The sequence below is a fragment of the Abramis brama genome (assembly GCF_963993115.1).
Source record: "Abramis brama genome assembly, chromosome: 4".
Taxonomy (NCBI): Eukaryota; Metazoa; Chordata; class Actinopteri; order Cypriniformes; family Leuciscidae; genus Abramis; species Abramis brama.
Genome location: NC_139966.1, coordinates 2,818,032 through 2,834,223, shown reverse-complemented (window position 1 = coordinate 2,834,223; position 16,192 = coordinate 2,818,032). Strand labels below are relative to the sequence as shown.

General features: G+C 36.6%; 2 protein-coding genes across 2 annotated transcripts; one reads left to right on the top strand and one right to left on the bottom strand.

The window, feature by feature from the left end:
- The first annotated feature begins 4,663 nt into the window (after positions 1-4,663).
- On the top strand, positions 4,664-10,520 carry LOC311081562 (uncharacterized protein). Its single transcript, XM_084112117.1, has 6 exons — positions 4,664-6,040; positions 6,159-6,204; positions 6,291-6,382; positions 9,202-9,343; positions 9,527-9,749; positions 9,945-10,520. The coding sequence occupies exons 1-5, from the start codon at positions 5,931-5,933 to the stop codon at positions 9,740-9,742; spliced, it is 606 nt and encodes a 201-aa protein (XP_083968243.1). The 5' UTR covers positions 4,664-5,930; the 3' UTR covers positions 9,743-9,749; positions 9,945-10,520.
- A 107-nt stretch (positions 10,521-10,627) lies between these two features.
- Positions 10,628-15,588, bottom strand: LOC311081564 (uncharacterized protein). The gene is made up of 4 exons (XM_084112119.1): positions 15,536-15,588; positions 14,151-15,380; positions 13,853-13,973; positions 10,628-10,996 (listed from the first exon to the last, which is right to left on the bottom strand). The coding sequence occupies exons 2-4, from the start codon at positions 14,274-14,276 to the stop codon at positions 10,779-10,781; spliced, it is 465 nt and encodes a 154-aa protein (XP_083968245.1). The 5' UTR covers positions 14,277-15,380; positions 15,536-15,588; the 3' UTR covers positions 10,628-10,778.
- Between the last annotated feature and the right edge of the window lie 604 nt (positions 15,589-16,192).

Sequence of the window (16,192 nt, the reverse complement as noted above, 5' to 3'; positions counted from 1 at the left end):
AAAAATCTTTTGGTGTGTACCCAGCATAGGGTAGTGTAGTGTGTAGTGTAGTGTAGTGTAGTGTAGAGTGTAGTGTGTAGTGTAGTGTGTACTGCAGTGCTGACTGGTGAGGGTATAGACAGCTGTCTTCTGTAGTATGTAGTGTAGTGTAGTGTGTAGTGTAGTGTAGTGTGTAGTGTAGTGTGTAGTGTAGTGTAGTGTGTAGTGTAGTGTGTAGTGTAGTGTAGTGTGTAGTGTAGTGTAGTGTAGTGTAGTGTGTAGTGTAGTGTAGTGTGTAGTGTAGTGTAGTGTGTAGTGTGTAGTGTAGTGTAGTGTAGTGTAGTGTGTAGTGTAGTGTGTAGTGTAGAGCCCGACCGATATATCGGCAGGCCGATATTATCGGCCGATATTAGGCATTTTCCTAACTATCGGTATCGGCATTTATAACGGCCGATAAATTAATATTTAAAAAAAATGCAGCGTGCAGTGATTTATGTAAGGATGGCGCTGCCAATAAAGCACCTAAAAGCTGTTACAAAGAACTGGCAAAAGTGGCAAAAAAATATCAGCCGCGTCCAACTAGTGTAGATACATTGTTAAAGCTCATTCTGCTACGTTACAACATCAAGCAATATTCCAATAATTTATGTAATTATAACACTTTATATAAGGCCATTTTGCATTAAAAGTAGCCAGATGAAGACGCGACACGTTCAGAATTAATACACTTTTAGTAAACTACAGAACAGCGCGAGCGGGAAGCGGCGCACCTCACGCGGGCAGAGAACGTGTCCGAGAACGGACACTGTTAGTGATATAAAACACACACACAGGTCTGTTAAATTAAGCAATACTTTTAAGGTAGTCTAATATTTTTCTGACTAACAAAATTACTGACACAGTGAAGGGTAGATTTAAATAAAGAAAAACGAAATTTAAATAAAGAAAAATGAAATTTAAATAAAGAAAAATGAAATTTAAATAAAGAAATTAAACGAAATTTAAATAAAGAAATTAAACGAAATTTAAATAAAGAAATTAAACGAAATTTAAATAAAGAAAAACGAAATTTAAATAAAGAAAAACGAAATTTAAATAAAGAAATTAAACGAAATTTAAATAAAGAAATTAAACGAAATTTAAATAAAGAAAAACGAAATTTAAATAAAGAAAAACGAAATTTAAATAAAGAAATTAAACGAAATTTAAATAAAGAAATTAAACGAAATTTAAATAAAGAAAAACAAAATTAAGTTAAATTAAAAAACGAGATTAATTTAGATTGATAATAACGAGTAAAAAGTCTAATACATTTTGTTTCTATTATTCTATTTTCCACAATGTCAAAGCAACACAGCTTAATCCAAAACACAAGCTCAGGCATGCACTTCGGTCCATACAAACTCCGCTGTTCTGCGCTCTTGCCAGAGAAGACTTGCGCGTCGGTTCTATTTCTAGCATGCACGCGTTTTCCGCGTGGCTCGAGCAGCGCCTGAGAGACACGTGTCTCGCGCAGGCAGTGTGCAAACTCCAACCTGTTAACATGGGAGCCGAAATAAAAACGGCCATGCCACGCAGTCAGTGTGTCGCCCGCCTTATTCAAGCGCGAATGAGAACCGTTTCGCGGGGGATCCCAGATGTGAAAAAAAAAACAACAACAAATATTCGAATGTCAAATTTTCAAATCGAATACCAACCCACCGAACGAATATTCGGGTCCAGCCCTGTAGCCTAGTTTCACGTTTAGTACATTTTGCTTACTACGTATTTAAAATAGTATAAAACTACTGTACATATGTAATTATAAACGTTTTCATTATGATATTATTAATTTTACTTTACTAAAAAGATCTGAGTTCTTCCTCCACTAAATTAAGATTAAAAATAGAAGAGTATTTAGAATATAATATAATATAAAATGCAATGCAAACTAGTTTGGTTACAGCTCAAATTCTCATTCTATCATTCACCCTGCCTCCATTGCATATCTTTGTCACACAAGTATTTGATCACCACATTTGAGTGATCATTGCAAAACGTTTATATATTTATTCTGTTTATACTGTGTATTCTATATACAGTACCCATCAAAAGTTTGTACACACCAATTGGAAAGTGTGTCCAAACTTACTGTACTATAATACACATAAATAATATTGCTACTGTATTATAATATACACACAAATAATATCGGCCGATATATCGGTATCTGGCTTTTTTTTTATCGGTATCGGCATCGGCGCCCAAAAATCCATATCGGTCGGGCTCTAGTGTAGTGTAGAGTGTAGTGTAGTGTAGTGTAGTGTGTAGTGGAGTGTAGTGTGTAGTGTAGTGTGTAGTGTAGTGTAGTGTGTAGTGTAGTGTGTAGTGTAGTGTAGTGTAGTGTAGTGTGTAGTGTAGAGTGTAGTGTGTAGTGTAGTGTAGTGTGTAGTGTAGTGTAGTGTGTAGTGTAGTGTAGTGTAGTGTGTAGTGTAGTGTAGTATAGTGTGTAGTGTAGTGTGTAGTGTAGTGTAGTGTAGTGTAGTGTGTAGTGTAGTGTAGTGTGTAGTGTAGTATAGTGTGTAGTGTAGAGTGTAGTGTGTAGTGTAGTGTAGTGTGTAGTGTAGTGTGTAGTGTAGTGTAGTGTGTAGTGTAGTGTGTAGTGTAGTGTGTAGTGTAGTGTAGTGTAGAGTAGTGTGTAGTGTAGTGTGTAGTGTAGTGTGTAGTGTAGTTTAGTGTAGTGTAGTGTGTAGTGTAGTGTAGTGTGTAGTGTAGTGTAGTGTAGTGTAGTGTGTAGTGTAGTGTAGTGTAGTGTGTAGTGTAGTGTGTAGTGTAGTGTAGTGTAGTGTGTAGTGTAGTGTAGAGTGTAGTGTGTAGTGTAGTGTGTACTGCAGTGCTGACTGGTGAGGGTATAGACAGCTGTCTTCTGTAGTGTAGTGTAGTGTGTAGTGTAGTGTGTAGTGTAGTGTAGTGTGTAGTGTGTAGTGTAGTGTGTAGTGTAGTGTAGTGTAGTGTAGTGTAGTGTGTAGTGTAGTGTAGAGTGTAGTGTGTAGTGTGTAGTGTAGTGTAGTGTAGTGTGTAGTGTAGTGTAGTGTAGTGTAGTGTAGTGTAGTGTGTAGTGTAGTGTAGTGTGTAGTGTAGTGTAGTGTAGTGTGTACTGCAGTGCTGACTGGTGAGGGTATAGACGGCTGTCTTCTCTGACACACATGGAGTCTTTAACCACTGTGCTCCTGATGAGAGCAAAACATACAAAAAAAAACAACAATTTTTTAAACATTTATAAAACGCATAGTCATGTTTTGTACATTATTAGTTAATCATTAACTAATCAAATGTAAATGACTTATTATAACCGAATCTACAAAACATACATACAATAATGAACATATCACTTATTAATCACTTATGAACGCATAGTCATGTTTCATAAATAATTAGTTAATCATTTACTAATCACTTGTAAATGACTTGTAACTGAATTTACAAAACATACATAAAATGTTAGTATGTCACTTGCTAATCATTTATGAAGGTTTTGTAAATGATTAGTTCATCATTAACTAACCACTTATACATGACTTACAACTGAACGTTATTATAAAGCGTTACCCATAGCTCCATCCAGCAGTGTGCAGAACAGTGTTTGGAAAATAATTACATTATATGTGATTATGAATTACTGCACCATGTGCTGTGTTAAATAATGTGATAGTATGTGATGTCTAGATAAGATGGCTAAAAAACATGAAAACATGGATTGTGTAAATAAATATTTCTGTATTTGATATAAACTCACACGAAAGGCATCTAAATAAAACACACCTTATTGATTTACACACTGGAGTTTGAGCATGGGTACTTGGGCCACTGCTATTTGCTTCAGAAGTCACTATAGATTCAAAGCTGTACATGAAAACAAATGCAGTTTCACACACCTGTATATGTATACATAGACTTTAACCTGGAAAAACACAACATGTATTATACAGAGAGCTGAGCTAAGCAGATTACCTCTCTCCACAAAGGCTAGCATGGATTGTGATCTCATCGTCTGGGAACTCTTTGGTGCAAATTGGACAAACCACCTGAAACTGGAAAGAAAGTCGCTCCATGTTACAAGCAACTGAAACAAAGATTACTGGTGCAAAAGGCAATTAAAGTGATTTTAGTTATGACTTTACCTTGCACTTGTTCTCCACAACCCATAACTCATCAGAGGACTGCAGATTTACAAAACACTATTTGAAGTAAAGTATTCATAATATTTTTATTTTCATTTACATTAGACAAACAAACTTGCTCTCACCTCCTCGCCAGACTCATCGGAGGTGAGTTTTTATGGAGCGAAATATGTGCCATAATTAAACAAACAAATCCAGCATTTTGCAAACAAACTCGATCCGCTTTGCAAAGGAAAACTTGACTCGCAAACAAACAGAGAGCAATGTTCAAATACAAAGGTCAATTTGAGCGAAAACGTAGTGGAGTAATATTGTGTTTCACAAATATAAATAAATGAGCCTGAATGATATTTCACAAATAAATACAAACCATCCTACAAATTGTATGTAACCTTTGAACAAATACCAAATCTAATGCATACAAATGCATACCTGTCTGTATGAGATCTCTCCGCTCGATTTTTCACAAATGTGTTTCCAGGCAGATTTTCTCACAAATGCAGTTGAGTAACTTCCTCTTCCACAACAGTAGATGGCGCTAAGCTAGGGGATTAGTTTAGCTACTCTCCCAGGAGAAGCACTGAAACGCGTGGTTGCCTGCTGCGTACAGCCTACAGCTGAGGAAAATGAGCGGTGAACAGGGGAGTTTCTGTCTTACAATATCTAATTAACCTTTTGAGGTTTTCTTTGCAAAATGTTCCATATATAGACAGAATAGCCCTTAGTAGCACTCCACTCTCTCTAGGATAGTGGAATCTAGCTAGCTACAACCTCTGCCATCATATGTTGCTTTTTGTTTTAAATTTAACATCGGACTGAAATGACTGAACTAGTCTATTTCTTTCGTTCTCCATAACTTATTGAGAACATTTCATTGGAGGGTTCATCAGGAGGGTTTAATTTTTCTGTCCAAAATAATCATTTGGGCACTGCATAGCATAAATTACGTCACAGGCAAGTTAAGAAACAATTGTATGATTTTTGTTTCGTTCATTTAATTATTTTATTACATTAACAATTAAGATGACTGAATTCCAACTAAATAATTAAATACACAAGTGGGCTGAGACCCTTTAAACTAGGCAAAAAGGGTTGTCAGTGGACCAGAGTGAAAGATATTTTTATCATGTGTTATGCTTTTTCTTTAGACTATTCCATTTCATGTTCTTAATGGGAATTAAGTACCACTGTACCACCCTTTCTCGAACATTACAGTCTTAGGCTATTCCAGATTACATTTTGTATAAACCATTGTATAACCAAAGTTTTCATTAATGTTTAGCATATTGCTGTTCAAATTGTAAAAACTATCTGTGTCTGTCCACTGATCTCCGGGTGGTTCGAGTAATGATGGAGCGGCTTCACTCTCGACTTCAGCACGTTCTCAGGCGGCAACCTCTGGACCGAGACTATTTACAGTTCATATGCACACAGGAGATGGTGTTGTTCAGTGCATTTTCTGATCAGATTTCTCTTCCTGAGAGTATTGTGGATGGTCTCGCAGAACTGTACAGATTAGTAACTGAGGAAAAATCAAATCAAGTTGTGGAAGTGTTAATTCAAGTCACTCATGGAGCAGCTGGACGTCCACGCTCTGATGTGTCGCAAGATTACCTGCTGCATCTCCTCCATCAAGGTCTCCCTGTGTCATGCAGTGCCAGTCTTCAAAGAATCTTCTGAAATCAAAGAAAGCCACATGCAGGTTATGGGCTTGTTAAGGGGAGTTTGCAAGCCAGAGGACATCGGGTTCAGTGGGAGAGAGTTAAGGCCTCAGTGCATCGTGTTGACACCATGGGGATCCTCTCCCGCTTGAACATGCTAGGGTGTGTTGTGCGGCGCAAATACTCCGTTGCTGGACCAAAAGCACTTGCACACACTGATACAAACCACAAACTGATCCGGTGAGTGAGTGTCTGTCTGTCTGTATCAATCAATCTATCTCAAACTTTTCAATGTAGGTGATTTTGTTGTCTCAAAGAAATGCTTAATTCTAAAATGAGTTGTCTGTTGAATATCTAGGTACAATATAGTCATCTTTGGTGGCATTGATGGATTTTCCAGAAAGGTAATAATATCTTATAAAACACAAGTCAACACAAGGTCAGCTTGACTAAACTTTAACTCATTTATATCCTGCATTTTTCCCAATAGATCATGTGCCTAGGTGCTGCAAATAACAATCTGTCCTCTACAGCCTTGGCCTTCTTCAAGCAGTCCATTGAACATCATGGATTTCCACTGAGGTATTTTAATGAACAACTAAAACAATAATAGTTGCAGCAACATCTAAATGTGAAATGCATACATGCATATAGGTGTGTGTGTATATATATATATATGTATACACTTATGTATTGTAATGGCAGTTTTTAAGGTTTCATTGACTTATTTTATCTTTCATTGACTTTCAGTATATTGCAAAGGAATGTCATCGGTTTTTACTATTTGCAGTATGGTGTGAGAACAGACCACTGTTCTCAGATTTATGTGTTTATGAACCTGGGGAGGCAGAAGGGGGAGACACTCCAGAAGACAGACAGGCAAGGACGTCTGACCCTGGTGTCAGAAGGCCAACTAGTGATACATCTAAACTAGTGATATGGCTCCTTTGTCTATGGAAAACTACTGGTAGGAAGGCTCTGGGGGGAAGAAGGCCTTGAAACTAAGATAAAAGGGTGGTTCAGTCTGTCCGAGGGTGTGTCACTCTTCTGCACAGGGTAACAACTGTGTATTAGACTGCTCCTATTCTTGCAAGAATAAATACTTCACTTTTTATAATTTGAATCTGAGTGTCTCTTACGCAGTGATGTTTGTTTAATGAATGAACAGTGTATATATATATATATATATGAAGAGTTCAGATGCAAAAGCCTCTAAATGGCATCTGAAATTTTCTTACAGAATGATCATTTTTATCAAGCTTGTATATTTAAGTTCAGCAATTTCACTTAAATTACAATTAATAGGTAATCTTCATTGCCATCTAAGTGAAATTATTGAATTTAAATATACGAGCTTGATAAAAATGATCATTCTAGAAGAAAATTTCAGATGGCATTTAGAGGCTTTTGCATCTGAACTCTTCATATATATATCTATATCTATATATCAAGTGGAAAATGTGTGTACTATAAGATTGTGTTTAGTTTTTCGGTTAACCCTGCTAATTCAAGCATTAAACAGTATTGAGCTGAAATTCCACATGCTGCAGTTTTCATCATGCATGATGTTAAAGGGTTAGTTCACCCACAAATTATCATTTATTCACCATTTACTCAGCCTCATGTCTTTCCAAACTGTATGACTTACTTTCCTCCGTGGAATATAAACACAGAGGTTACTAATAAAAATTCCTATTTATGGACCAAAAAGTCAATGGGAATTTAAACCGTTTTTCTTACTGACATTCTTCAAGATTCTTTTTGTGTATTCCACAGAAGAAAGACAGTCATGCAGGTTTTTAAAGACATAAGAGTGAGTAAATGATGAAAGATTAGAATTTTTCGGTTAACTATCCTGTCTATTATGTAAAAAAGAATGTAAATGTACAGCAATGTAAAATAGAAGGTTTTACTGGAATTTGTAGCATGATTAGCGTTGATCAATTCTTCATTAGAGTAAGAGGTGACCATGGCGTAGAGAACGTCGGCACAGCACGCCTGATGTTCACCGTACGGGGCGCAGGAAGGTCCAGCTTTATTGCTGGAAAGAGTGTCCACAATCAGAGGCGGGTCGTTTCTCTCCTCTCTTCAAATGTATTGCTATGGTCTTTTTTTTTTTTTGCTTTAGATGTTTGTAGGACTTAGGTTGTCTATACAGGATACTTTGTTTAAACATGCATTGCTTTTAAATGGCAGATGTATTAAGTTTCCTGGCATTAGGTTACAGTGTTAAAAACTAGTAAAAAAAAGACTAGTAAAAGTATATTTTTATATTTATATATCAAAGTACGTTTTCACTGTTAATCACTCTTAAAAAATGATAGTGGCGCTCTAAAACCTGTGCTGTTGATTATTTGCCATTGCTTTTTTTTTTTTTAAATGATGAAACAAAACGTTTGAAATAAGACTAACTTCATTTTAAAAAAAGTATCCACCTTATTCCTGATGAGCTTTACTGCTTTCTGGATTATGGGTGGCACTTCCGGTTTGGGGAGCTTCCATTCAAAAACACTGAAACGAATAATTTCAAATCATAAGATTGTCCTACAAATAAAGCGGATCCGTCAGTTTGACTGAATGAGCTATACGTTTTCTGTCACGATATATTTTCAGACATCATGAGAATAACATAACACTTGGTATTTTAACGTGGTGTTATAAGAATATAATAATTGTTTCAGTTGCTGCATTCGTTTCCTTTTTTCACTTTGCATTTAGCTGTAAACTTATGAAGAAATAACAACATACTGATCATTTGTGGTCTCTTCTCCCGATTTAGTTTACGATATATGCTATTAATAATGCACGAAGAATCTCACAGTGTTCTTCTCAATCCTAACGTCTTTTTTCCAGGTTTGTTTTCATCACTTCGAAATAGTATCACTCAACGCTGAAGTTAATAAACATTTTTGATTAAGGCAACGTATGTTACATAACACAGATATTACTACAGTGATATTTAACCCGTCTGTTATTGCTGTAGAAAGAATCACACTTTTGGGGTTGTTCATGGTCTCTTGTTGAAAGTACCTTGTTGATGCTTTAACCATTTTAAATGTCCTTTTTAATGTTCGCTGGTTGAAGGGTGAGTAGAATAATCACTGTACCCAACGGACAGATTTTTTTTTTTTCATAAGGCAAGCCTTTCACTGATTGTTTACAGCTTAATGGAAGTAACATCCATAATTCGCACAAAGTGTCATGGGGCGTAGGAATAAGGTGGATACATTGAAAATAATTATTTATAAAATATCACTTTTTCAGGATCGAGAGGCTGTGGAGAGATGTGTGGTGTGCTCCACCATATACTATAGTGTGCTGCACTCACTGGAAGATGATGGGTTCTCTGACCTGTCTAACAACATGCATCTCTTTAGCTGCCATTATGTGTTCTTGCCCAGAATACAAGCTAGCCTGGACGCATTTCATGATGGATGGGGTAATCACCCAGTTCGAACCAAGGGGAACATGACACCCAGTCAGCTCTGGGAGATGGGACACATTCAGCATGCGGAGGCAGAGCCAGAGTTTGGAAACAATGAGGTAATAAAATGTCATCAAACAAATCACCGCAACAACATTAGGAAGTGTGAGCTTTCTTTTGTTGACAGAAATGTGACCTTGCTGACCCAGCTAATGCTATTCAAATATTTAGTTAAGTACTTGCTGATATAAAGTAATTTAATAGTACAATTTATAAATAAAATACTGATTAATCCATTTTAGGAACTGTACCTTCAACACCTCGACTGGGAAGATTGTGGCCTGCCTTATGATCCACAACATGGAGTCATTGTTCCCACAGCGGACAGCCTGTTGAGCCCAGAAGAGCTAGCAGGACTTGAGGCAGCCATTGATCCCATGAGACCCTCAACATCATACGGCACAGATATCTATCTGGCAACCACTCACTACATACAGCACATACTGGGCAAACAGTGAAGCACAGGTTTGTTGTTATTCTTTTCAATCTCTTCTCCATGTTGAACCAAGTAAACAAAAATACAGAAACTTCAGTTACATTATACAAACAGGTTGTATAGCTGTTACGCTCCACGCGTGTTTTGTTTTCATTGCTTGGTGCACGTTTGTGTACTTCACACGTGTTGGCTGTTGTGTTCATTATCTTTTCTCTTGTCTCTAGCCCACTCTCTCTGCTCGCAGGTTGCTGTGATTGGCCGAGTCGGACGTCAGTCATCATTAAGGCGGTGCTTGAGAGCCAATCGGAGGCCGTCCAGCTGGTTCAAAAGGATGGCGTGTTCATGCTTTCTCTCTCGATCGCGGACTGAGCTCTTTGTAGCGCAATGAGTTTTCTGTTGTGAATCGAGTTTTTGTATCTGCCTGCGTCTGAGTTGTGTGCTATGTGCTTTGTGATGTGTTGTCTACCTTTTCGTTTGCTATGAGACCTTGGTTAACAGCTGATGATTGTCTAGACACACTAGGTAAGTGAGCGCCACTTATTGTATCTTCTGTTTTGTTAAGGTGCCGGATGCACTGAAGATTTCTGTTTATTTTCTACATTTGCTTTGGTTAGATTAGGTGTAGATTAAGGATTGTTTTGTTATATTTTGTTCTTTCCTTTGGCACTGCTTTTGTTCTTTTCCCATTTATTGTTTGTTTATATTATGACATTGTACATAGTACACATTATTATTGTTATTTTACTGGATCTAGTGGTTTCGGCTTTGTGAATAAAAGTCCAGTTTTTTTTTCTCTTTCCAAGATTCTGTCATGTTCTTCCACCTCATTTCATATCCAGCAGTACATTAATATGTAAATGTTCCCTAGACTCTAAAAGTTCGTAACAATAGCACAATCACTGCATAAACAGTAAAGAACAGTTTGCTTTTTATTCTTTTCAAATGAATCAAAATAAAACAATTCCACCTCACAATCCACGAACAAAGTTTGGATAGAATTAAATTCATAGATGATTAATAAAACAAGAAATAGGCCTTGTACTGTTAAAGAACAGTAATTACACCAGTCCAAATCCTGTCTCCACAGTACTGATGCAGGCAAGTAATTCTTTCTTGAATGCTGGGTAGTCATGATATCGCAATGGAAGCCGTAGGGTCTCAAAGCATGTGGATGCCTTAGGTAGGTTACAGCTGGTTACCTCCAGTCTGAGGGAAGTAGTGGGAACCTCCCAACCAACCCAGAACTTAACAAGGGCCTTCAGCTCATGACTGGATGCTGTGAATATATTAGTGACAATTTTATAAAAGAAACAAAAAGATATCCAAATGCTTCTATTTATTTCCATTAATAGCACATTGGCTGATGTATTTTTTTCCTGCACATGCATCTAAATGTTACAATTAAAAAGCATGTGCGCACTGTCAAATTGATTAATCATCAAACTAAAATATATACACACACACACAAAAGTCTTGTGCACATTAGTATTTTCAAACCATACAAATGTTTTTAAGCCAGTTATGTATTTTGCTGTAGTGTCAGTAGGAAATACTACTTTACATTTCCAAACATTCATTTTGCCATTAATTGTAATTATCCAGTGAGATTTTTGTATGCACAAGCAGTCTGACTAAATTCATAAGAACTGTGGGAACGTCTCCGAGACGCTTGAAGAAACCTTCCTGCAAAGCCACCTTAAACTATGAGCAAGTAAACCTGGTCAAAAGCGGTTTTCCACACAAAGGGTGGTCACACCAAATATTAATTTGATTTAGTTAATAGAAGTTGATAGATAAAATCTGTTAGTGACATTTTTTTGAACACATCCTTACTTTACAGAATTTTTACACAAGTGGCTAAAACTCTTCAGTTTGCAGGAAGATGTCGGTTTCTTATTCTTAATGTAAATCACAGACAGATCTCCGTGTGGAGCACCGGCTGTTGGCAGACTCCTTGGGCATACAAAAATCTCGTTGTATTATTACAATTAATGGCAAAATAAATCTTTGGAAATGTAATTAATATTTCCCACTGACACACTACAGCAATAGATATAAATAACTGGCTCAAAACCAGTCAAAAAAAAAGTTTTTTTTTTTAAAAATACTGATGTGCCTAAGACTTTTGCACAGTAGTATACTGTATACACACACATATATACTAGAGATGCACCGATTGATCGGCTGGTGACCAGAATTGGCTGGTTTTCACATGAAGGGCAGGTCAGTCTGACATATGCTGATTTTATGCTGGTCAAACGCACTCTGGCGCCGCATGATTAACACCACGCAACAGCAGCATCACACGTGCACACGGACCCACATGTAGGAAACCTCGTGAATTACGCCCGTTTTACACTGCAAGCGAGCGGTGCGTATTTTTTTCCGCCGTGCATGTTAATCAATGAGTGTGTTCACACCGCGAGCAGGAGCATCGTGTGAACAGCAATGAAGCGCGGGTTTCGGCGCAGAGTCTATTTTTGCTGCGCTGCTCACACTCAATTAAAGTGAAAGCACACTTTTGGACAAAATAAATGCACAGAATTTGCATGTCTAGTGTGTTTTAACAAGAACTAGATTATGCTATGTAGGCTAAGAAAAGAAAACGAAGACTCAAAAATATTTATAGAAAATGTACCTATTTAAACTTGTTTTTATTATTCAGTTTGGGTAAAAGTATATGGTGTTTTATAAAAAAGAAATATATAGAAAATAAATATTTGTGTGTGCTGTAAAGTGGTTAGAAAAAAATGTATCGGCTAAAATCGGTATCGGCAGGTCAAACTCGGAATCAGCCTAGAAAATTGTAATCAGTGCAGCAAATATATATATATAGGGTTGGGGAGTAACGGAATACATGTAACGACGTTATGTAATCAGGATATAAAAATCCAGTAAGTAATCAGATGATAGTTACATTTTGATAAAAGGGGGAATACTTTCAGGATTACAATGGTTTCATTTAAAAATAAATAAGTATTTTGGCATTATAACACTATATTAAGTGCTGCTTAATTATACAATAGTTCCTGGTTCTGTTGCCAGTAATGACTTATTTTGTAGAAATTAGGAGAGTAGGTTTTTTAGCACCAAAAATGTCCTTTCTTAATCTTTTCTCACGTAACGGGATATATATATATATATATGGTTTTTTTTTTTAAATATATTTCTTCTTGATTTATTTATATACGTAATCTTGAAGTAATCAGTTACATTACTTTCATATTATATAGTACTTGGATTACGTTACTGAAAAAAAATTCTCACAATGACAGAAAGGGAGGCCAATTTCATATTTAGCGATTTGTTATCAAACAAACTGTTTATTAATGAACAGGTAACATGTTCTCGTCATTTCTTTTTTTACATAGTAGGCATATAAAACGATAAGCACGACAGTCCATTTGTGCATCGCCAAACCAGATTCTCGTAAGATCAAAAAATAAAATAAATGCGGCAGGATATGTCAATGATTTTATGCGAATCTGCCCTGTTACCGGCAATGGCCTACTTTTTAAACAAATTAGTTTCAATGAAACTATTCATAGCCTAATGCTTAATAGGCATATGTCATATTCTTGATAAATGAGCATGCCAACATGTTCTGGGAGGAGACGCGAGCGTAACGTCCCGCCACGGAGAACACCCGCTCGGATGGCACAGAAGTCAAAGGCACACTGAAGGAGGAGATTGCTAACTTTGCCAGGCAGGCCATAATTTACACTCAACTTTATCATTGTTCATTTTCTCAAAGGAGTCACACACAGAGCTTCTTGGTTGTTGTTGCATGGTTGGTCTCAGAGTTAACGGTCACTGACGACAATGCTCTTCTGTTGTTTGATTACAGTATGTACAACGCAGGTTGCCTAGATTGCACAGTAGGGGGTTTCATTCAGGTTAGCGCCACCTTGTGTCCCCGACAGGGAAATACCCCTGCTGCGCGATCTGTGACAGTAGATGCGGCATCAATGTAGAAGACATTGGAATTGCGCGAAAATATAACGATATTCAAAAAAGCTATTTTATGATCAAATTTCGCACGCAGTTCGACTATTCGAAGATTGCGACGCATCCCTAGTATATATATCATACATACATATATACACACTCTGAATTAAAATGAATACTCTACCACTTTCAATGAACTGACGAAGGTAGCCAGCAACTCGGCTCTTATTCTCCAAAGAGCATTCATCATCGTTGTCGTCTTCATTTTCCACCATGGAAGGCCAGCTGATGCTGTTTATGACACACTACAGATAAAAATGACAAAAACAACATACAAAAATCACTGTCAATTATAATTAAATACACATTTCAAGAATCACACACGATAATCAAGCCAATTGGAGTATTATTTGGAGATGAGATGGCTAATTTCATTTCATTCAGATTTACACTTCTCTGAGATTATTACCAAAATCACGTACCACTGGGGTCAACACATCATCTCTCTCTCGTGGGAAAATGACTGGATGCACATCCGGACGCTGACAAAGTAGTGGCCACAGCATGGTCTCCTTCAATCCTTTCCTAAGCTGCTTGATTTGCCTCATAGTTCGTCCGATAACCTAGTAAGAAAAAAAATGTATCATCTTCATGTAGATACATCATTTAAAAAAAAAACATTAAATAACATTACAGAACGGGTTAAGAGTCGTGTTAAAATGCATACTACCGCATGATGTAGAAGCCTCTCATAAAGCCATCGTCGATTAGAATTGTTCACTGGAGGAAGGTCCCACGAAAAGCACACATCATTAATGCTTTCCTTCTCGATATAATCAGGAGGTTTTCAAATCGAATACCAACCCACCGAATATTCGGGTCCAGCCCTGTAGCCTAGTTTCACGTTTAGTACATTTTGCTTACTACTTATTTAAAATAGTATAAAACTACTGTACATATGTAATTATAAACGTTTTCATTATGATATTATTAATTTTACTTTACTAAAAAGATCGGAGTTCTTCCTCCACTAAATTAAGATTAAAAATAGAAGAGTATTTAGAATATAATATAATATAAAATGCAATGCAAACTAGTTTGGTTACAGCTCAAATTCTCATTCTATCATTCACCCTGCCTCCATTGCATATCTTTGTCACACAAGTATTTGATCACCACATTTGAGTGATCATTGCAAAACGTTTATATATTTATTCTGTTTATACTGTGTATTCTATATACAGTACCCATCAAAAGTTTGTACACACCAATTGGAAAGTGTGTCCAAACTTACTGTACTATAATACACATAAATAATATTGCTACTGTATTATAATATACACACAAATAATATCGGCCGATATATCGGTATCTGGCTTTTTTTTATCGGTATCGGCATCGGCGCCCAAAAATCCATATCGGTCGGGCTCTAGCCACAACTGCCAGCAACAATACATTTATAAATAAATAAATAACCAAATGCAGAATGTATACCAGCATAAATACACCCACTTTGTAAATAACACTAATAAATATTGGTTGAATGATAGCAAACTCTTTGTGCTCAAGTACAAACCTTTCTCCACAAGCACTGGCATGAATCTCGATAAAATCAGGAGGGAACATAACTTGGCATATTGGGCAGCTTTTACTTGTGGCGGATTGGTCTTCTTTATTCGTGGGATCACTTTTAATAGATGTTTCAGGGGAAGCTAAAATAAAAACAAACCGACTGGTCAAGGGTCAACTCAACAGAAGCGCACAACCAAAACATAAAAAACATAGTTAAAGTAAGAATAACTACTTTAAAGTTGGTGTTAATCTATGCAATTATAATGAAGTAATAAATGTGATCGTTAAGACTTACAGACAATCTGTGTACTTGCTTCCAAGCAATAAACTTGATTCTTCTTCTGCCTCCTAAACAGAGAATATGAAAAAATAAATGAATTAAATCAAAGCGTATATTTTCTATAATAATAACAAAAACAATGCAAGTTCAAAACAGTTTAATGAACATTTCAAACTTACTTGGTCACTGTCTGGCTTGCTACAGGACTCTACATGCAAAGCCAGAGCTTGTAATGTCAATTTCCTCTGGCCACTTCCACCTTCAATACATTAATATTTGGAATAATGTGCATTGTCTGTGTTAAATAATGCATGCACTAAGCTAGCAGCATTAGTACTGGCTAACAAAAAATATGCAAACAATGGAGATACATTAAGAGACATCAAAAAGTTAAACATCAAAGTCATAAAAGAGTTAAACAAGGGATAATAGATTATAACTACTGACCTGACGCCTTGTATAAAAGCCATCCACCCATTAAGTTCTCCAATTTAGGATACTCAACTGCCAGAGATGCTGTGATCTACAGAAACACAATGTAATGAATGCACACATCATATACATTGTTCCTGCTTACTGGAAATAATACTGAATTTAAAAACTCTCACCTCTGCATGGTTGCTGTTATCAGGTAAAGAAATATGGCGTTTACCTAACCCTGCCATTAACAAT

Bases quoted from the DNA above. Each gene is read 5' to 3' on its own strand.
- LOC311081562 (XM_084112117.1), top strand. From the start codon at position 5,931: ATGGGGATCCTCTCCCGCTTGAACATGCTAGGGTGTGTTGTGCGGCGC. The intron at 6,205-6,290 runs GTAATAATATCT...TTTTCCCAATAG, and splicing joins TTGATGGATTTTCCAGAAAG to ATCATGTGCCTAGGTGCTGC. The intron at 6,383-9,201 runs GTATTTTAATGA...GTTCTTGCCCAG, and splicing joins CATCATGGATTTCCACTGAG to AATACAAGCTAGCCTGGACG.
- LOC311081564 (XM_084112119.1), bottom strand. From the start codon at position 14,276: ATGAGGCAAATCAAGCAGCTTAGGAAAGGATTGAAGGAGACCATGCTG. The intron at 13,974-14,150 runs GTACGTGATTTT...TTTTATCTGTAG, and splicing joins ATGATGTGTTGACCCCAGTG to TGTGTCATAAACAGCATCAG. The intron at 10,997-13,852 runs GTAGAGTATTCA...ATATATTCACAG, and splicing joins TCGTCAGTTCATTGAAAGTG to CATCCAGTCATGAGCTGAAG.